Below are 23005 nucleotides of genomic sequence, written 5' to 3' on the forward strand. Positions count from 1 at the left end.
TTTAGAAACGCATAATCTAATCAAGCAGAGTCAGCATGGTTTCGTGAAGGGGAAATCATGCCCGACAATTTATTAGAAATCTGTGAGGAAGTAACAAGCAAGACAGATAAAGGGGAACCAGTAGAGGTAATATATTTGGGTTTCCAAAAGGCGTTCGATAAGGTACCATTCCTAAGGGTACTTAATAAGATAAGAGCTCATGGTGTTGGGGGTAATATACTGGCATGGATAGAAGACTGGCTAACTAATATAAGACAGAGAGTTAGGATAAGGGGGGCATTTTCAGGATGGCAACCTGTAACTAGTGGAATGCCACAGGGATCAGTGCTGGGGTCACAATTATTTACAATTTATATTAGTGACTTGGATGAGGGAAATGAATGTGCTATCGCCAAGTTTGCAGATGGCACAAAAATAGATGGGAAGGCAAGTGGTGAGGATGACACAAAGAGTCTTCATAGGGATATAGGCAGGTAAAGTGAATGAGCAAAAACGTGGCAGATGGAGCATAATGTGGGAAAGTGTGAGGTATGCACTTTGGCAGGAAGAATAGAGGAGCTAAATATTACTTAAATGGAGAAAGACTGAAGAAAGCTGCAACACAGAGGGATTTGGGGGTCCTCTTTCATAAATCCCAAAAAGCTAGCATACAAGTTCAGCAGGTAATTGGTAAGGCAAATGGAATGTTGGCCTTTATTTTAAAGGGAATGGAGTATAAAAATAGGGAAGTCTTACTAAAACTATACAAGGCACTAGTTAAACCACATCTAGAATACTGTGAACAGTTTTGCTCCCCTTATCTAAGGAAAGATATACTGGCATTGGAGGCAGTCCAGAGAAGGTTCACTAGGTTGATGCCAAGGATGGAGGGATTATCTTATGAGGAGAGGTTGAGTGGGTTGGGCCTGTACTCATTGGGGTTTAGGAGAACGAAAGGTGACCTTATTGAAACATAAAAGATTCTTAGGAGGTTTGACAGGGTAGGTGCTGAGAGGTTGTTTCCCCTTGTGGGTGAGTCTAAGACCAGAGGGCATAATCTCACAGTAAGAGGTTGCCCACTTAAAACAGAGATGAGGAGGAATTTCTTCTCTCAGAGGGCAGTCAATCTGTGGAATTCTTTACTGCAGAGAACTGTAGAGGCTGGGTCGTTAAGTATATTCAAGGCTGAGATCGACAGATTTTTAATCAGTAAGGGAATCAAGGGTTATGGGGAAAAGGCAAGAAAGTGGAGTTGAGGATTATCAGATCAGCCATGATCTCATTGAATGGCAGAGCAGACTCGATGGGCCAAATGGCCTACTTCTGCTCCTACGTCTTATAGTCTTAAGAAGGCAGCATTCCCATAGCTCAAACCTGATGCCCAAAGACAATGATAAAAGAAGATAATGGACATGTGGTGGGAAGAGAAAGTGCAAGAGATCCAATAATATGCTGATCATCATCACATACAAAGCCGTTTTTGAAGCCAGAAGGGCCATCGAGAGACGAAGTTCAAACAGGCAAAATTCCATTTGTTTACACGATGCTTTTTCTCTTCTTAAGGATGACAATACCTTCTGTCAAAGCTGGGAAGAACACTTTGAACAATTCCTCAACCGTGAATCTACAACGGCAGCTGATATCTCCAGGCTTTCCTGTGGCAGAATCCTTGGGTGAACCACCATCAATGGGAGAGTTTCAACAAGCAATCACACAGATGAAGAACAACAAAACTTTGCTGGTGTGCCAGCTGAGGTTTTCAAAGTTGGTGGACTTGTGCTCACATCAAGTCTTCATGTACTCAACTTCTCAACTTATGAATTTGGAAGGAAAAAGAACTCCCACCCCCACACCTGACTTTAGGAATGTGACAATTGTAACTATCTGCAAGAAGGGAGATAAACCATGTTGTGGAAGCTATCGGGATACTTCCCTGTTGTCCATAGCAAGGGACATCCTGACACACGTACTCCAGATCCATCTACTTCCCATGTCTGAGGAAATCCTCTCAGAGACACACTGTGGCTTTAGACCTTCCAGAGGAACTTCCAACATGGGGCTGGGTTTTCTCAGAGTCAGGGAGACTCCATGGACCTTTAAAAAAAAAATCCAGATTCTGGGACTCCCACCTCCATTCCCGCTGTCCCAAATTTTCACTGGTACTTGAGAAAGGTTGGAACCTAAGTAGGGCAAGGACAAAGAATGTTACACAGATCCCACAAAAGGGCAGGCATGGCTAGGGCCCATACCTCTAATTTGGAGGAACTGAATGGAGTCAAAGGAGGTGTTGTTCAATATAAGAACAAGTTCAGCCAGTTGGAGGCAGGTGATGGCGGATGGAGGCCTATTGGGCCTCCATTCAAGGAAGACGCAGGGAGAGATAAGGGGAGTATGAGGTTGGTTGAAAGATCTCTGAAGAGTTGAGGTCAGTATCAGTCTGGGAAACGATATCTTTACGCTTCTTTGTGGGGTGACAGTCTGGGAGAGGTCAGTAGCGATGTTGGAGGGTTGGTGTTCAGCCTCTGAAATGTAGAGATTGGTTCACCAGTTAACAACTTGTCAACAAATTTAATGACAATGTTAAGCTCATGCCTGAGAGAATGGAGTGCTACAAGTTCAGAGGGAGGTAGGTTTCAAGTGAGTGAGTTGATTGAAAAGCCCAGAGAGGGTAAAAGAAAAAGACTGCAATTATATAGCACCTTTCACGATCAGACTTTAAAAGTGCTTTACAATTAATGAAGTACTTTTGAAGTGCCGTCACTGTTATAATGTCAGAAATGCAGTAGTCAATTTGCACATAGCAAACTCCCACAAGTAGCACTATGATAGTGACTAGATAATACTATTTTGTGACTTTGGTTAAGGGATAAATATTAGTAGAACACCAGGGATAACTCCCCTGCTCTTCTTCGAAATAGTGTCAAATAGGATCTTTTATTTCAATCTGAGGGGGCAGATGGGGTTTTGGTTCGATGCTTCACCTGAAAGAGGGCACCACCAGTGCAGCAAGAGGCTAGAGGGAGGGATCCTGGTGGGACAAGAATTCTGAAGATGGGAGAAAGAGTCCAGTGTGCAGTGGGAATATTCCTGACCAACAAAGGGGGCATAGAAGTGAAGATGGCGGATGAAGAACCCAGCCTCATGCCAAATTTGAAATTCGCTGAGGGGAATGAAGAAGAGGCCTTTGCTGGGGACTTGACATTCCGAAGTCTTTCTCCAAGTTTTAATTTCCAGTTCCCTTGTAAGTATAATGGTTCTTACCTGCTATGTTACAAGTTTCTTTTCCCAGTGCAAATTCTAAAACTGAACACAATGTTCCAGGTATTGTTCTATAACTGTACCATCTCTAGTGTTATTTTATTTGTTTGATTCTCCATTTCTCTTTGTATGCAATCCAATTCCAATGGTCTATGTTGTATTTACAGCTGTTAGGACGTTGGCTTGAAATCCTCATGGCTCAATCTGCTATGACCCCAAAATCCCTTTCCTGATCTTAGTTATTACTTTCCCATTATTCTCATTGCATGTTCCATGTCCATAAATGTATGGCTACATTTAGCTACATTTAAATGCATTTAGGTCCTTTGTAATTTTTCAAATTCTCCATTGTCAGTCACAGCTCAGTTGGTAGCACTCTCATCTCTGAGTCACAACGCTTTGAGCTCAAATTCCACTCCAGAACTTGAGCACAAAAACGTAGGCTAACAATCCAGTGTAGAACTGAGGGAGTGCTGCACTGTGAAAGGTACTGTCTTTTGGATGAGACATTGGAGTGATGCCCCGTCTGCTTTCTTATAAGATCACATGGCATTTGAAGAAGAGCAGTGGAGTTATCCCTGGTGTCCTGGCCAATATTTATCCTTCAATCAACATTACACAAAAATAGCAGATTATCTAGTCATTATTTCATTTGTTTTTGGCAGTTTGCAAATTAGTTGCCATGTTTCTTACATTACGATTGTCAGTACACTTCTAATGTTTACTGAACGGCTGTAAAGCGCTCTTGGACAACCTGTGGCCATAAAAGGCTGTATATGAATACAAGTCATTCGTTTGCTTTTTTTGTTTTGACCCTTGTTAAATCAGGGTCATCCAAAAACATTGAGATAAAGATCTTACTGTCCTCTTCTGGATCATTTATAAAAACTTTGAAGAACATGTGTGAGTTAACTCTCATAAATTCTCTGTCCAGAATACTTCCCATTCAGAAAATGCTCAGCAATTTTCAATTCATCACAGCACCATCTCTATTTCTAACCTTCACAGAACAGGATTAGCCATGATTAAACCCAAAATATGTCACAACTTATTTTTTTAAACTTACATTCATTTGAATACTTAACAAGTTTAACAATCATACAGCTCGAGTACTGAAATCAGATCAAGACTCTAAATACAAATTGTCACTCATAACATCATGTGGACCTCACTCGTCCAATTAATAAATTCAAACAAATTAGACAAACTTCAAGAGCTCAAGGAATTTAAAAAATCTAGAGCTCATACACTGTGGAAAATCAAAATGTTAGTATAACACTGCTGAGATTAATAAGTTACTTAATTTTCAAGTAGATGAGCACCAAATTGTATATTTTCATTGAAGTGTCACAAATTTACTCTGCCCTCCCCGCCTTAAAAAAAGAGAAAAATTATTTCAGTTTGGATTTCATATTAATCATCAGTATTTCTCTTATTTTATGTATCTTCTTATTGATGTTTAAATGGTAAGCGCAACTTTTATCCTATATATGCAGTTTCCATCACCCATTTTAGATCTGAGATCCAAATCAGTAAAAGGTATTCTTTGATTGAAAATCATAACAAAAGGTCAGTTCTTTTAGCTAGTAATGAAACACAACATTGAAGTTATAGTAGCTACAATTAGAGCAATTAGGTTGAACTTCTGATTTTTTTTCCCCCACTAAGTGCACCAAACCCTTAATGAGATACTTATGACACCCCACAAGCAGAAACCCAAAACAGAATAGTGGATTAAATTACTTCAAGGGTAACGATTTTTATTTAGCTGACAGAATAAAATAAAGTTGTTGAACACCACCAACAGATAATTAAATTCATTTGGCCATTCAAACAGTGGATAATAATGCCAGGAATTTTGCAGTTAAGCAACAAGCTGGCGGCAGTCGCCGCTGAACTCAACAAAAGCTGCAAAGATTTAGTCATCTCTGTGACATGGATTTCACCATTCCCTAGTTTGATTCTGGCATCAAGTCAAGGGGATCTCAAGGCACCCAGCAATGGTGATGCCACGAAATAGGCTGAGCAGCCAATAACAGGCAGCAAACCAGAAAATAAAATGTACTGATTATCATTCACTCATATTTTTACAGACAGCCAAATTAAAGATTGGGGTATAAACATAGGAATAAGGTAGAAGCTAAAATAGGATAAGCAAACTTTTTTTAAAATTAAAAACCCATGGAATTTTTATCATAACGTAGAAATCTGACATTCCACATGTATAAAATTAGTTTCTTGGAGCCAGAGAGCTTGTACAGCACTAGTTATCACTTGATTCCTAATTACACCTATTCAAGAAGGCGTAATTTATCAGGCATTTTTACAGCAAGTTCACATAGTTCAAGTAATTACTAAAGAGTGCCGTCTGCACCTTAACAGTGCACCCCGTGGAGCAGCACTGAATCACTGACAGCAACTTCTGAATTTCCCTGCTTAACTGCAAATGTGCAGACACCAGAAGTTGCTGTCAGCTTCAGAGTGGTAATGAGGGCAGACGCTAACAGTTTTGCCTTATTACAACTGCAAAATCCGGGTCAATGGCATTTCATTGATCTTATTTTAGTCATATCTCATTAAATTTACCTCTTTGGTAGTGCAGGCAACTTGGGCAAGAAAAGGCTTCCTTCTTCATCTAGTAAACTGATTGAGGCAATAGCACTGGAAAGAATATAAATATGTAAATATGAGACAATAATTTGAAATAGCTACACTTCTTCAGCTATATCTTTTTTTCACTTTTTTATGAGTCTTTGGAAGCTTACATTTGTTTTCCCATATATTTTTATTAGTCTCTCCAAACAAGGTTTGCCCAAAGGAGCACATGATTTGCTCATACATTTATGTTACTGTCGCTTGGGGTTATATTGTACTAACAATGTAAAAAAAGTTATACTCTGACCATGAAGGAAAGTTTTCTCAGTGTATTATGTATAAAGCAATTTATAAACATTTATAAATTAATTATAGGAACAAGGTGAATGAAGTGTTATGTTGGGGAAGATTTCCGATGCAACTATGCATAACAAGGTATATGACTGTTATGCAAGGCTGCAGTGGAAATCTTCCCCAACATAACACTTCATTCATCTTTTTCCTATTACGAGTTTAAAGTGTGCCAAATGTTTAAAATAAAGACCAGTGTCAAGCTGAGAACAATGAAGGGTTAATAAAACTAAAATATGAATTCAAAAAAAGATTGGCAGAGCGCTTTCAAAATGAAAGAGTGCCCCTTTCCAAATAATTAGCAAAGCAGATTTTAAAAATTCTGTTAATGTGATGAAATGGTTTTAAAACCTGTATTTCTTGAGACTGCGCATAACTGAAACAGAAACCAGGTCCAGTTTCCTGGGGGAGGGGTTTGTTAATTGCATTTCCTGGATGTGAGATCGGGCTTCTGACAAATGAGTCTTCGCTAAATTGCTCGGGAAATAGAAGCTACTTGGGACGCATAATCGAGACCGGGAGATTGTATTTCACCTTGTCGTCAGAACAGGCCCAGGGGCTCTTGGGGTTCAGAGTATTGCAGATTGTGGTCAGAACAGGATAGGGGATCTGAAAAGCTCTGAGAACAATCCAAGCACACTGAAGAGCTGGGTGGTTTATACCAGAGCTGACCACATCACGTACAGATGTGTTATTGAGCGGTTAGACCTAGGTGACTCTGGGAAAACTATGTCATCAGACTGTTGTGAACTGAGTGAAGAAAGCTCTGCAAAAGTGCCTTGTTGATAGTAATTGTATCTGTGGAAGTCAGATAGAGTAAAGCAGTTGTCAGAGGCTACATGATGATTGGATCCTGCGTGACAAAGAGCAGTTGAACTCTACCGGAGGAAGAAAGAGTTGTGTGAGGCATTGGAACTACGTGTGGTGCCACATATGTGCTTTGAGGGCTAGCTAAGAAATCTATGAAATTTACCTTAGTTGTATCAGCTATTTAAAGTATAATTTGTAGTTTCTATTGAGTACAATTTGCCTGTGAATTCATGATTACTTCGTTAACTTTGGTTTGATTGTGACAGTAAAAGTTTTTAAAAGCGATACTTGTCCATCAGATTTTTTCCGTTGCGGTCATTTAAGGAGTTTGGTTCTTTGATATTATAAGTCTCCATGGGGATCATAACAGTTTAGCATTGTAGGACCTTTCTGAGGGCATATGATAGGCCAAATGTTGTTGAAAAAAATAACGGTGTGTAAATAATTCATGTAATTATTAATGTGCAAATTGGTCAGCAATTACAGGGGATTCAGAGTTGGAAATTTCCAGAACTCGGTTGCTTTACTCAGCTGTTTGACTTGCGCAAGCAGCATCTCAACCTTAGCTTTCTCTTTATCTTGAGGAACTTGCAGATTTTTTGACCATTAATCTTGCTGAAGGAAGTGAGGGCGAGTAATTAAGAGCGTATGTTTCTTTTTAATGATGTTATAATGATTAATATAATCTCAATCAACCTCTCTTCCCCAGAATGAAACAATTTTAACTTTTTAGATCTTGAGATATTAAAAAGTTCAAATTTTTAATTTGTTTCATACTTTTTCTCTCTCAATCCAATCATATTTTCCCTCACTTTATTTCCTTCTGTACCTAAATGACTCTAAAACATTCACTGTATTTCAACTGCTTCTCTGTCATTCCTATTTCTTTCTCAATCATTAAATCACAATAATTAAGGAGATAAACTGTTGGCTCCCGTCATTCACTGAAATCTTAGATGTCCTGTTGCTTCCTCCACAACATTATCAGCTGTCATTTCCAGCAAGTTATAGCATCAAAAAAATGTCAAACTTAAGGCAACCAAAAAAAGCCTAATGGCAGGGGCTGCAGGATGTCCCACTACAACTTGATTTGGCCCAAATAAGATAGCATTTTAGTCTATAGTGCCTCAAAACATTTGATAATGGGTTTTACTTTTACAGAACAAGTTTTTAAAAAATTGTTTACAACAATTCCAGTAAGACTGAGCTTATAATCTTGATACAAAGACAAAACAACGCAGATGATGGAAATCTGAAATAAAAATTAAAAAATGCTGGAAATACTCAGCAGGTCTGGCAGCATCTGTGGAGAGAGAAACAGAGTTAATGTTGCAGGTGACCTTGGTTCTGACGCGAGGACACAGACCTAAAATGTTAATTCTGTTTCCCTTTCCACAGAAGCCGCCAGACCTGACGTTCTTGATTACCTTTTTGGATCCATCACCTCGGTCCAGTGCATACAGGTGACTAAGTTTTCCAAGGAGAAAAAATGTAGGATCTCTGCTTTTTCCACATCACATAAAACAATTCGGCGTGTGTCTGCAAGACTAAATGCTAAAACTAGTAGAAAAACAAAAAGGATTTATTAAAAACACATACAATTTAACAACTATGTGAGGTCATGAACTCTGGTGCATTTGGTGCTTTACCTTTTCCATCTGGCCTCCATGCTAATGATGTTACTTCTTTTCCTGTGTTTTCATTTGGTGCCAAGCTCCACACACGCTGAAAGTGGGCAAGACGATGAAGCAAAACCTAAAATTAAATAAAAGATTTCTATGGTATTCTTTTGATATATTATGAATTCCTCACCCAGTATTACATTCTGTCTAACAATAACTCTGTTGCAGGATGAAGGTAATACTCAGAAGACATGGATAATTTAATTTTTATTATTCATTCATGGGATGTGGGCTTCACTGGCGAGACCAGCATTTAATACCCATCCCTAATTGCTCAAGAAGGTGGTGGTGAGCTGCCTTCTTGAACTACTGTAGTCCATGTGGTGTAGATATGCCCACAGTGCTGTAAGCAAGGGGCTTTCAGGATTTTGACCCAGCAACAATGAAAGGACGGTGATATATTTCCAAGTCAGGGTGGTGAGTGACTTGGAGGGGAAATTACAGGTGGTGGTATTCCAATCTATCTGCTGCCCTTTCTTTCTAGATGGTAGTGGTCATGGGTTTGGAAGGTGCTGTCGAAGGAGCCTTGGTGAATTCCTGCAATGCATCTTGTAGATAATGCTGCTACTGTGCGTCGATGGTGGAGGGAGTGAATGTTTGTGGATGTGGTGCAAATCAAGTAGGTAGCTTTGTCTTGCACGGTGTCAAGCTTCTTGAGTGTTGTGGGAGCTGCACTCATTCAGGCAAGTGGGGAGTATTCCATCACACTCCTGACTTGTGCCTTGTAACTGGTGGACAGGCTTTGGGGAGTCAGGAGGTGGGTTACTCATTGCATGATTTCTAGCCTCTGACCTGCTCTTGTAGCCACAGTATTTATATGACAAGTCCAGTTCTGGTCAATGGTAACCCCCCAGAATGTTGATAATGTGGGATTCAGTGATGGTAATGCCATGGAACATCAAGGGGCAATGGCTAGATGCTTTCTTGTTGGAGATGGTCATTGCCTGACACTTGAGGCATAAATGTTACTTCCCACTTGTCAGCCCAAGCTTGGATATTGTCCAGGTGTTGTTGCGTATGGAAATGGACTGCTTCAGTATCCGAGGAGTCGCGAATGGTGCTGAACATCGTGCAATCATCAGCGAACATCCCCATTTCTGACCTTATGCTGGAAGGAAGGTCATTGATGAAGCAGCTGAAGATGGTTTGGCCCAGGACACTACCCTGAGGAACTTTTGCCGTGATGTCCTGGAGCTGAGATGACTTGCCTCCAACCACCACATCCATTTTCCTTTATGCTGGCATGACTCCAACCAATGGAGAGATTTCCCCCCGATTTGCATTGACTCTAGTTTTGCTCAGGCTCCTTGATGCCATACTCTGTCAAATGCTGCCTTGATATCAAGGACTGTCATTCTCACCTCACCTCGGAAGTTCAGCTCTTTTATCCATGTTTGAACCAAGGATGTAATGAGGTCAAGAGCTGAGTGGCCCTGGCAGAACCCAAACTGGCGTCAGTGAGCAGGTTATTGCTAAGCAAGTGCTGCCTGATAGCACTGTTGATGACCCCTTCCATCACTTTACTAATGATGGAGAGGAGACTGATGGGGTGGTAATTGGCCAGGTTGGATGTGTCCTGCTTTGTGCGTACAGGGCATACCTGGGCAATTTTCCACATAGCCAGGTGGATGCCAGTGTTGTAGCTGTATTGGAACAGCTTGGCTAGGGGCGTGGCAAGTTCTGGAGCACAAGTCTTCAATACTATTGCTGGAATATTGCCAGGGTCCATAGCCTTTGCAGTATCCAGTGCCCTCAGCTGTTTCTTGATATCACGTGGAGTGAATCGAATTGGCTGAACACTGGCACCTGTGATGCTGGGGGCCTCTGGAGAAGGCAGAGATGGATCATCCACTCAGCACTTCTGGCTGACGATTGATGTGAATGCTTCAGCCTTATCTTTCACCTTGATGTGCTGGCTCCTCCATCATTGAGGATGGGGATATGTGTGGAACCTCCTCCTCCTCCAGTGAGTTGTTTAATTGTCCACCGCCATTCACGAATGGGTGTGGCAGGACTGCAGAGCTTAGATCTGATCTGTTGGTTGTGGGATCGCTTAGCCCTGTCTATCACTTGCTGCATATGCTGTTTGGCATGCAAGTAATCCTGTGTTATAGCTTCACCAGCATGACACCTCATTTTTAGGTATGCCTGGTGCTGCTCCTGGCATACTCTCCTGCATTTTTCATTGAACCAGGGTTGATCCCCTGGCTTGATGGTAGAATCGGGGGTATGCCAGGCCATGGGGTTGCAGATTATGTTCAAGTACAATTCTGCTGCTGCTTATGGCCCACATCCCCTCATGGGTGCCCAGTCTTGAGTTGCTAGATATGTTGGATATCTATCCCATTCAAACAAAAGTCGAGAAAAACATTAACGTGCTCTTCCTCCATCAACACGGGGGCCAGAACTTCCTCAGAGTGGCAATCATAATCAGATTGCTACTCCACCTCTTTTTATTTGCCCTAGTCAGTGGCTGCATATTTTGTGCCCGACCTTCCAACCTGGGTCTGGTGAGAAACATGCAGTGCAGTGGGTTCTCAAGGCCTCCAGTCTAGGGCAGCAAAGTCAGGGAATGTGAAGCCACACTCCCTTTTCATGGCACACAATGACATAAAGCAGATAAGGTTAAAGGTCCCAGCCACTTTGACAAGACAGAAGGTAAGTATGGAAGGTCAGTGGGTCGGATGGAGGATGGGGTCAGGGAGTAGAATGAGTCGGGGTGAATCAGGTGGTCAGTCGGGAGGGTGTAGGATGGGTCAGGAGTTCAATCAGTTGGAGAGCAGGGGTTAAGATGGGTTGTGGGGGGGAAGGATGGGTTGTGGGAAGGGTGATAATATGGGACAGAGGGGAGGGGTCAGGTGGCTCAGGGAGGGAGAGGGACTTAAATGGAAAAGGAATCTAGGATGTGTTGGGATGCTCAGTCAGGGTCGGGGGTGTTGGGGGGGTCGGAGGGTGCATTGGGTGGTTGGGGGCAATCCGGGGTGAGGGGGATGGTCAGGTCGAATGGAGTAGCTGGGGGGTGGGGTTGCAGGGTAGTTGGGGGAGAATGGGAGGTAGCTGGGAGGGTTAGTCATGAGGGTGCTTGGGGTGGGGTCGGGAGGTTAGTTCCTGACTAGGAGGTTGGGCGGGGGTAGTTGGGGATCCAGTGGGGCGGGGGGGGGGGGGTTCATCTAACTGGGTAACTATAAGTTATAACATTTCCTAAGTAATTTTCTGCTAAGAGAGTCGGAACCATCCGAAATCTCTGATTTAAATCAGAGTATCGGATGGTTCCCGGTACAGGGTAATTGCTGATCAGAACTTTGAATTTCCCAGGCAATTCTTATGCAGTCCTTGAGTGAGGATTTCTTAGTGGCCCCCTTAGTGTCTTCTGCCGCCCCCTTCCCACCTCCCCGCGCAGTTCTGGGCCATAATATTACTCTCATCCTACTTTATAATGCTCGGTATTTGTGCAAACAGTAAGGAAATGCTTCAGAGTATGTTAATATCATATTCAGAAGCTAATTTTTGGGAAAACCTTCAACAAAAATTCTGCTAAAACACCACATACTATGTACACTAAAATATACAGCAGTTGCTGAAATACAAAGCTTTTCATTGTTGAGTTTTCATTACTCTTCCACATCTTTCTCTCTATAATATTGGCTTGTTTTACACATCCATCGCATACCAGACATCACAATGGGCTGCAGGGAAACAATCATTAAAGAAAGCCAGCCATTGATCTGGGACCTGAAACTTAGAAGTACTTTACAAGTTTCAAAATGGTCTGAATTGAGCCTGTTTTCACTTAACATCAGACACTGCAGCCTTAGAATGATACATCATCACTTTAGTGGCAGAGTAATGCATTGTACATTAAGTGGCATAACACTCCTGTCTGTACGGAGGAGGAAATCATCTCACTTATCTGAAATATCGACATGGCAATTGTGAATTATCATAGTCAGACACTTCATTTTTTACACGGTAAATGCAACAACGACCATCCCATTTTTTTCATGATCTAGACTTGTACTCATGTTATAAGCAATACTGGTACTGTATTTAAATATATGTTTATATTCATATCAAAATTATGAATCAACTTCCAGGTATAGTAATAACACACAAAATCAGTTACCTCTCCAGTTTTGTTAGCAAGTGCAATGAGGTCCCGCTTAGGGGACCACACCATGTAAAGTATTTCATTGGGAAGTTGCTTCTCTCCAACCTGTCGAAATGCTGGCATGTTAATTCTGTCAATGAAAAAAAATCAGTGCCAGTCACTGAGTTTAAACAGAACTGCAAACAGCAGGAATGTGAAGAGTAATACGTTCAGCAAAAGTGACACAGATTTCAGACATGATACTGTGTCTGCGTTTCAGGATGACATCAGCCAGGACCGTCTGTGTGCCATCTACAAGGGTGGGCCGTCCCTTGTTTAGGCAAGACAGGGACACTTGCATAAAACCTGCAGTAAGTACAATTAACACAGAGGGTTAGCTAAATTAGAGCAAAAAAAGTGTTTGCGGACATCTATTCCTCACTAAACACCTCAAAGTATAAGACCAACTCAGGCAGTTACCTAATGTCTTGTCAACCTTCACCCTCCTCCAACAAAATGCACGGATAAAGGACTCTCTAATCTCAGCCAAGGCAATCCAAGTGGAATACAAAACCTCCAGTCCAAGATAGCACCCACAGCCAATAGCAACTCAGGCAACTCTGATGTTCCCCAAACTAGCATGTTTCCTACTGAAATCTTTCCACCAGGCCAAACAGGTACTTGAGTAAAGTGCAATTATACGAATACCCTAAAAAGCCATAGGCCCCATCCTCTATTCAACCTATAAGTATGCTCAAAAGTGATCTAACCACCAGATTGGCCAGTTTAGTCGACACAGACCAAACTGGGATTATAAAGGGACTACCATTACAGGAACAAAACCCAGATGTCTAATTTTTGCTGAGGACCATTGCAAAAACTACTACTTCCCTTTCTACTGTGTATCTTCCCTCAAAGCAAAAACAGCATTTAACCAGGCGAAATGGAAATTTTTTGTGTAATCAGGTGAATGGCTTTCAGACACATGGTCAGGAAATGGATCAGACTCCGACAACATTGGACTGAAGTGGTGCTGGGATGTGGAGGCTGCTGGGAATTAGCGCTGTCGTGCACAGCCCCTGCCTCGTTAAATATGCATGGGGGGTGCGGTGTGTGGGTGAGTTGGTGACACTTCAAGCAGTGGGGCGGGTGGATTACTCACTGGGCACCATTTTTAAAAGGAATCCAGACATAACTGGCCCACCAACGATGATAGAAGATGGACCTCCAGGAACACTCAAACTAGAAGATGGACCTCCTCAAAAGACACTTAAGCCAGAAGATTCACCTGATAAATGCTCCCTGCACCCACTGCTGCGTGTTCCAGCGTTCACGGTTGCTGGAGGCCTCTATCCTGAACTCCAGGGGCAGCCCCATTCATCTACAGTTAAATGTCGATAGCTACGTGCCACATTGGCCAAGACATGTTCTGGATCAGTGTGATTTCCCCGCTGGTGGCGGAGACGACTGGATGTGGGGAGCCATTTCTGTGGGGCCTTCATGTACATCCCATTATCAGGATGCAAGTCGGTTTCACACCGGCCTCTGGCAGGAATTGTGACCTGCCATGGCGGACTGAAGCAAAAGATTCTGCTGTCATTTTAAGCCAGCATCAATTTTTGGAGATCCCACCGCATTGTTCCTCCCCACCAGGCCGCCATGGTATGGCCATTGTGTTGGGCATAGTAAGGGCCCAGACAAGATTGCCTCCACACATCCTCTCCAACTCCTCACAAGAGTGCTTTTGGCTATAAAGTGTGAGCTCTGACATCTATGAAGGAGTCAAACACAAAATGTTGTCAGGGCCCATAGCCTTTGCAGCGTCTCTGGTGCCTTCAGCCGGCTTTTGCTATCACATGGAGTGAATCAAATTGGCTGAAGGCTGGCATCTGTGATGTTGGGGACCTCTGGAGGAGGCAGAGAAGGATCATCCACTCAGCGCTTCTAGCTGAAGACTGACATGAATGCTTCAGCCTTATCGTTTGTACTGATATGCTGGACTTCCCCATTGTTGAGGATGGGGATATTTGTGGAGCCTCCTCCTCCAGTGAATTGGTTAATTGTCCACCACCATTCACGACTGGTTGTGGAATCGCTTAGCTGTCTATCAAAGAACAAAGAAAAGTACAGCACAGGAACAAGCCTGCGCCGATCATATTGCCTGTCAAATTAAAACATTTTGCACTTCTGGGGTCCGTATCCCTCTATTCCCATCCTATTCATGTATTTGTCAATCTGCCTCTTAAACACCACTATCGTAACTGCTTCCACCACCTCCTCTGGCAGCGAATTCCAGATATTCATTACCCTCTGCGTAAAAAATTTGCCCCACACATCTCCTCTAAAGTTTTCTCCTCTCACCTTAAATCTATGTCCCCTAGTAATTGACTCTTCCACCCTGGGAAAAAGCTTCTGACTATCTACTCTGTCCATGCCACTCATAATTTTGTAAACTATCAAGTTGCCTCTCAATCTCCGTCGCTCTAGTGAGGACAATCCGAGTTTCTCCAACCTCTCCTCATAGCTAATAAGCTCCAGACCAGGCAGCATCCTGGTAAACCTCCTCTGCACCCTCTCCAATGCCTCCATATCCTTCTGGTAATGTGGCGATCAGAATTGGACGCAATATTCCAAGTGTGGCCAAACCAAGGTTCTATACAGCTGCAGCATGACTTCCCAGCTTTTATACTCAATACCTCTGCCATATGCCTTCCTGACTACCTTATCCACCTGCGTTGCCACTTTCAGTGACCTGTGGACCTGTATACCCAGATCCCTCTGCACTTAAGGGTTCTGCCATTTACTGTATAATTCCTACCTGTATTAGACCTTTCAATATTCATTACTTTGCATTTGTCCGGATTAAACTCCATCTGCCATTTCTCCGCCCAAGTCTCCAACTGATCTATATTCTATTGTATCCTTTCACAATCCTCTTCACTTTCTGCAACTCTTCCAACCTTAGTGTCGTCTGCAAACTTACTAATTAGCCCAGTTATATTTTCCTCCAAAACATTTACCTATACTACAAACAGCAAAGGTTCCAGCACTGACCGCTGTGGAACACCACTAGTCACAGCTCTCCATTCAGAAAAGCACCCTTCCACTGCTATCCTCTATCTTCTATGACCAAGCCAATTCTGTATCCATCTTGCCAGCTCACCTCCAATCCCGTGCGATTTTACCTTCTGTACCAGTCTGCCATGAAGGACCTTGTCAAAGGCCTTACTGAAATCCATGCAGGTAACATCCACTGCCCTTCCACCGTCGATCATCTTTGTCACTTCCTCGAAAAACTCGATCAAGTTAGTGAGACACGACCTCCCCTTCACAAAACCATGCTGCCTCTCACTAATACGCCCATTTGCTTCCAAATGGTAGCAAATCCTGTCACGAAGAATCTTCTCCAATAATTTCCCTACCACTGACGTAAGGCTCACTGGCCTGTAATTTCCTGGATTATCCCTGCTACCCTTCTTAAACAATGGAACAACATTGGCCATTCTCCAGTCCTCTGGGACCTCACCTGTAGCCAGCGAGGATACAAAGATTTCTGTCAAGGCCCCAGCAATCTCTTCCCTTGCCTCCCTCAGTACTCTAGGGTGGATCCCATCTGGCCCTGGGGACTTATCCACCTTAATATTCTTCAAGACGTCTAACACCTCTTTTTTGATCTCAACATGATCCAGGCTATCTACACACACTTCCCTTGACAAATCAACCACTAAGTCCTTCTCTTTGGTGAATACTGATGAGAAGTACTCATTCAGTATCTCTCCCATTTCTTCTAGATTCCCACCTCTGTCCCTGAGTGGGCTTGCCCTTTCCCTGGCTACCCTCTTGCTTTTCACATATGTATAAAAGGCCTTGGAATTTTCGTTAATTCTGGTTGCCAATGACTTTTCATGACTTTTAGCCCCCCTGACTTCTTGCTTAAGTTTCTTCCCGCTTTCTTTATATCACTTGTTGCTTATGCCGTGTGGCATGTAAGTTTTCCTGTGTTGTAGTATTACCAGGTTGTCACCTCATTTTTAGAAATGCCTGGTGTTGCTCCTGGCATGCCCTCCTGCACTCTTCATTGAACCAAGGTTGATCCCTTGTCTTGATGGTCATGGTAGAGTGGGGGATATGCCAGGTTATGAGGTTACAGATTGTGGTTGAGTACAATTCTGCTGCTGCTGATGGCCCACAGCACCTCATGGTTGCCCAGTCTTGAGCTGCTACATGTGTTCGAAATTTATCCCATTTAGCACAGTGGTGGTGCCACACAACACGATGGAGGGTATCCTTAACGTGAAAGCAGGACTTCGTTTCCACAACGACTGTGCAATGCCCACATCCCATGAATGAATGAATAAAAAGACCTTATTAGTCACACCCACATCCTGTGAATCAAAGCAAAATAAACCTAAGTTCAGAAAATAATTCTTCACAGAGGGTAGTTTGAACATGGAATTATCTGCAGCAAGCCATTGTTGAAATATGCTGTTTGATAAAGAATATTAAAGCAGAAAATAGTTAGTCAAAGCGCGTATGAGGATAACATCTGCCTTCACTAAAGAGGATGCTGCCAACTTCACAGTAAAGGAGTACTTAGAAAAATTGCATAGCACAAAAATAAAGTACGTAAATTGTTGGCAACATTCAAAGTCAAGAAGTCACCTGGTCCAGATGGAATGCCTCCTAGATTGCTAAGGAAAACAGGATTTTAATTTGGAGGCTCTAACTACAATTTTCCAATCCTCTTCTGATATGGGAATGATTTCAGTGGATTGCAAGTGACCTCTGTTCAAAAGGGGAGAGGGATAAACCTGGCAACTACAAGCCAGTCAGCCCAACATCAGTGACAAGGAAGTTTTTTTTTGCTTTTAGTGAAATTAATCAAGGACAAAATTAATTGGCACATGAAAGATATGGATTTATGAATGAAAACCGGCAAGGGCTCATTAAAGGCAAATCACATTTGATTGGCTTAACTGAGTTCACTGTTGAAGTAATGGAGAGCATTGACGAGGATCGTGAGGTTGATGCAGTGCATATGGACTTCCAAAAGGTGCTGGACAAAACATCACAAAGCAGACAAGTAAGCAAAGTTGCAGTTTAGGTGGTTGTGGCTGTGCTTACACGAAATTGGCTAAGGGACAGAGATTAATGGTGAGCAGCTAGTGGTGGCCTATATGCAGTGCTGGCCCTAGAGGTCAGTTTTGGAACCAGTGCTCTTTTTGATGTATATAAATGACTTGGGTACTTGATGCACAATTTCAAGGTTTGCAGATGCCAGAAAACTGGGAGATATAGAAAACAGCAGGGAGACCAGCATAGACCTCAGGAAGATGTAGACAGGCTGGTGAAATGGGCAGACACATAGTAGATGATATTTACTACTGCCACTCCCCCAATCTTTCACCATAGCCCTGCAAATTTTTCCCCCTCCGGTACTTAACCACCTCTTTTGTAAACTACTGTTGAATCTGCCTCCAATACTCAATTTTAGATTGTAACTGCTCATGGCAACAAACCATTTTTCATGTTGCCTTTGATTCTTTTGCCCCCAATAACTTTAAATTTCTGCTTTTCGACCCTTCCACCAACGGAAGCAGTTTCTCTCCAACCCAAATCATCCATCAAATCATCTCTCAATCTTAGCTTCTTCAATCTATCCAAGTAACAAGTCCCATATTCCTGGAAACCTTTCTCACATTTTCTGCACCCTCTCTAAAGCCTTCACATCCTTCCTAAAGTGTGGTGCCCAGAATTGGACATCATACTCCACTTGAGGCCAAACCAACATTTTGTAAATATTCATATCTTCCTTGCTTTTGTACTCTACACCTCTATTTATAAATTGAATATATGAATCAAATTAAATGGCAGAACAGTTTCAAGGGGCCATAAAACATATGTCAACTCACATTTCTTATGTTTTTATAAAGCTCAGGGCGCCCCATACCTTTTTTTTTAAAAACAACTTTCTTCACCTCTTCTGCCACTTTCAACAATATGTGTACATGCATACCCAGGTCTCCATTTCTGAACTCCCTTTCGTATTACACCCTTTACTTTATATTGCTACTCCTTATTCTGCCTACCAAACACACTTGTCTGCATTAAATTTCAGCTTCCACTGGTCTACCTCTATCCTCTTGAATTTCATTACTATCCTCCTCACAGCTCACAACACTTCCCAAGTTCCGTCTTTTGCAAATTTTGTCCTGTACACTGAAGTATGGTCATTAGTATATATCAAGAACAGTGGTTCTAGTACCAAGGCATGAGGAACCCCACTGAATACATTCCTCCAGTCAGAAAACAAGCATCTGCCACTGCTGTTACCCATCGCTCAGCCAATTTTCTATGTATGCGACCACTGTCCATCTTATTCCATGGGCTTCAACTTTGCTAACAAACCTGTGATGCAAACCTTATTCAACACCTCTTGCAAGTCCATATATACATCAGTCATATTAGCCTAAGATAAAAGCAAAATACTGTGGATGCTGGAAATCTGAAACAAAAACAAAAATAGATGGAAAAACTCAGCAGGTCTGACAGCATCTGCGGAGAGGAACACAGTTGACATTGAGTCTGTATGAGGCTTCATCAGAACTAAGGAAATAGAGAAACAAGGTGAAATATAAGCTGGTAGAGGGGGGTGGGACAGGTAGACCTAGACAGTGGGCCAGTGATAGGTGGAGGCAAAGAAGAGATTACCAAAGATGTCATAGACAAAAAGGACAAAGGGGTGTTGATGGTGGTGACATTATCTAAGGAACGTGCTAATGGGGACATTAAGGGTAGCAAGCAGGACAAGTAAGTGGCAGATGGTGGTGGGGGGGAAGGATCAAAATGGGCTAAAAGGTGGAGATAAAACAATAGATCAAAATAAATTTAAAAATAGGCAGGAAAAGAAAAATATATTCTTTTAAAATTATGAATTATTGGAAAAAAGGGGATCGGAAAGGGGGTGGGGACGGAGGAGAGAGTTCATGATCTGAAGTCGTTGAACTCAATATTAATTCCGGAAGGCTGTAAAGTGCTTAGTCGGAAGATGAGGAGCTGTTCCTGCAGTTTGCGTTGAGCTTCAGTGGAACATTGCAGCAGGCCAAGGATTGACATGTGGGCATGAGAGCAGGGTGATGTGTTGGAATGGCAAGCGACAGGGAGGTCTGGGTCATGCTTGCGGACAGACCAAAAGTGTTCCGCAAAGTAGTCACCCAGTCTGCATTTGGTCTCTCCAATGTAGAGGAGACCACATTGGGAGCAGTGAATGCAGTAGACTAAATTGAGGGAAGTGCAAGTGAAATGCTGCTTCACTTGAAAGGAGTGTTTTGGCCCTTGGACGGTGAGGAGGGGGGCAAGTAAAGGGGCAGGTGTTGCACCTTCTGCCGTTGCATAGGAAGGTGCCGTGGGAGGGGGTTGAGGTGTAGGGGGTGATGGAGGAATGGACCAGGGTCTCCCAGAGGGAACGATCCCTTCGGAAAGCCGCTGGGGTGGGGGTTGTGAAGGGAAGATGCGTTTGGTGGTGGCATCATGCTGGAGCTGGCGGAAATGGCAGAGGATGATCCTTTGAACATAGAGGCTTGTGGGGTGATAAGTGAGGACAAGGGGGACTCTTTCATGGTTCTGGGAGGGAGAGGAAGGTGTGAGGGCGGATGCGCGGTAGATGAGCCAGACACGGTTGAGGGCCCTGTCAACCACAGGGGGTGGAAAACCTCGTTTAAGGAAGACATGTCAGAGTAACTGTTTTGGAAAGTGGCATCATCAGAACAGATGCAACAGAGGCGAAGGAACTGAGAGAATGGGATGGAGTCCTTACAGGAAGTGGAGTGTGAGGAGCTGTAGTCAAGGTAACTGTGGGAGTCGGTAGGCTTGTAATGAACATTGGTGGACAGTCTATCACCAGAAATTGAGACAAAGAGGTCAAGGAAGGGAAGGGAAGTGTCAGTGATGGACCACATGAAAATGATGGAGGGATGGAAATTAGAAGCAAAATTAATAATTTTATTAGCCATATTAGCTTTGTTGCTTCATTAGAGAAACTCCATTAAGTGATTGCATCTTAGCAAAAATATATTAGTCTTTAATGGAGTGAAGCACAAATTCACCAGAATTGTTACCATGGCTGCAAGGGTTACAGTAGGAGTTTGCACGAAGTTTGCTTTCGTTCCCTGACATATAAGGGGGAACTTGATTTTTAAAAGAATTGATAAGCTCGAGAAAAACCTTTTACACTGGTGGGAGAGTCTTGGTCAAGGGAAACTTAACTTTTAAATTAGAGCCAGGCCATTTTGGTGAGAAGTTAAGAAACACTTCTTTACACAGCGTGTTAAAAAAGCAGAATTTCCTCCCATTTTAAAAAAAGCAGATGCTTGCTCAATTAATTGTAAATCTGAGAGCAACGGAATCTTATTAATCAAAGACATTAAGGGATATGGAGTCAAAATAGGTGGATGTAGTTTGATTTCCATAAAAGGCTGAAGCAGCTGGAGGGGCTGAATGACCTCCTGATGTCCCTGTGTTACTAATAAAAAGGGGGCTTCTTGTCAGAGTCTGAAACTGATCTGGTGCACAATAAATTTGCAGCGTTATAACCGGTTATGAAGATATTTTTCAACTCCGAGCGCATCGAAAAGGCAGGTCACAAGAGAAAAGTGCCTGATGAGCGAGGACGGCCTGAGGATGGGAACTACACCCGGGGCTTTCTCTCCGCCTTCGCCTTGAAGCCGCCACTGCTTTACTGAAGACAAGTCAAGACCACCATGAGCTGAATTGCTAGACCAGTAACAGCCATTATTTACCTGCATGCCACTTCACCCAGAAGCTCCAGCCAGTAGCAACCACTTTTAAACACACAGCACACATGCGCACTCACTCCTCTTCTCCCCACCCACCCCGCGAAGGTATCGCGAGAACAAAACGCAGAGCGCGGCGAAGCAGTTACGTATGCGTCCGAGCAGCGAGAACGCACGAGCGGATGGGCTAGCGTGAGCGCGCAATTCTTCCGACGCGCGCGGTGGCAAACGGGTTAACAAGTCTTAAATTTGGCAGTGGCTGGTGCTTCGCAACCTTTGACACAGAATAATAAATCGTTTAAAGATTTAGAATTAATACTACATCCATCTGTACTAATATGAGCGCTTTAAAGAGGTTATGAACGATAAAAATAAAACACTGCGGATGCTGGAAATCTAGAACAAAAACAAAAATACCTGGAAAAACTCAGCAGGTCTGACAGCATCTGCGGAGAGGGATACAGCTGACGTTTCGAGGCCGTATGACCCTTCATCAGAGCTAAAAATATATAGAAATGAGATGAAAATATATGTAGCAGCACATCTGAGGGCCTAGGATTCATTAAATGGAAGCACCAAGACTGGTTCGACAACAATGACCAAGTCATAGGCAAGCTTCTAGACAAAGTGCACAACGTGCAAAGATCTTGCAGATCTGATATAAAATCATCAGCAAGGAACACCAGATACCAATGCGCAAAACACCAGCTGCAGGCCAAACCGAGAGAGAGAAAGAATCGATGGTGGAAAACATAGCTGATGAGCTTCAAGCAGCCGCTGATAAAAACAACCTGAAGGCTGGATATGGAGGCCTGCAATCAGTCTATAGTCCCAAAATCAGTGGTGTCACATCCCTCCTCTCAGCCGATGGCAATCAGCTCCTAATAAATGGGCATGAGATTCTCTCTATTTCAGCGGAGCACTTCAGCAATCTCCTAAACCAACAATCCATTGTGTGCAATGATACCATTGAGTCACTTCCACAGCACCACATTCTGGGAGGGCTTGCTCTTGATCCTTTACAAGCAGAAGTCATGAAGGCCACAAAGCAGCTTTCGATGGGCAAATTGCTAGGAGCTGATGACATGCGACCTGAAGTATTCAAGTAAGGAGGGACTGGCATGGCTGGAAAACTCTAGTCTTTTCTGCCTAATGTGGAACCAGGGTACTGTGCCCAAGACTACAAGGATGCCTCCATTAGTCATCTCTACAACCAGCAAGTCCATCAAATACCACTTCTTTCAACTGCAGGAAAAATTCTTGTGAAGGTTATTCTTAATCAGATTGTCACTCATCTCACTGACTTTGTACGTCCAGAATCACAGCATGGCTTCCATAAAGGAAGAATGGACATGATCTTTGCAGCATGTCAAATTGAAGAAAATTCCCTCAAACAGAATGAGGACCTCAATATGGTGTTCGCTGACCTGACCAGTAAACTGGGAAGGCCT

At 42.9% G+C, this 23005-nt stretch overlaps 1 protein-coding gene across 3 annotated transcripts in view; it reads right to left on the reverse strand.

The window, feature by feature from the left end:
* anapc4 (anaphase promoting complex subunit 4) overlaps positions 1-21687 on the reverse strand; it is a 125045-nt gene extending 103358 nt beyond the window's left edge. The window contains exons 1-5 of one of the 3 annotated variants that reach the window (XM_041187616.1): positions 21561-21687; positions 12799-12913; positions 8643-8748; positions 8421-8553; positions 5824-5898 (exon numbers count right to left, since the gene is read on the reverse strand). In XM_041187616.1, the coding sequence (XP_041043550.1) occupies positions 5824-5898; positions 8421-8553; positions 8643-8748; positions 12799-12906 (422 nt within the window). In that variant the 5' untranslated portion in view covers positions 12907-12913; positions 21561-21687. The remainder of the gene's footprint in view (positions 1-5823; positions 5899-8420; positions 8554-8642; positions 8749-12798; positions 12914-21560) is intronic. The other 2 variants (XM_041187635.1, XM_041187626.1) reach the window with 2 other exon arrangements.
* Between the last annotated feature and the right edge of the window lie 1318 nt (positions 21688-23005).

This window comes from Carcharodon carcharias, chromosome 1 (assembly GCF_017639515.1).
Source record: "Carcharodon carcharias isolate sCarCar2 chromosome 1, sCarCar2.pri, whole genome shotgun sequence".
Taxonomy (NCBI): domain Eukaryota; kingdom Metazoa; phylum Chordata; class Chondrichthyes; order Lamniformes; family Lamnidae; genus Carcharodon; species Carcharodon carcharias.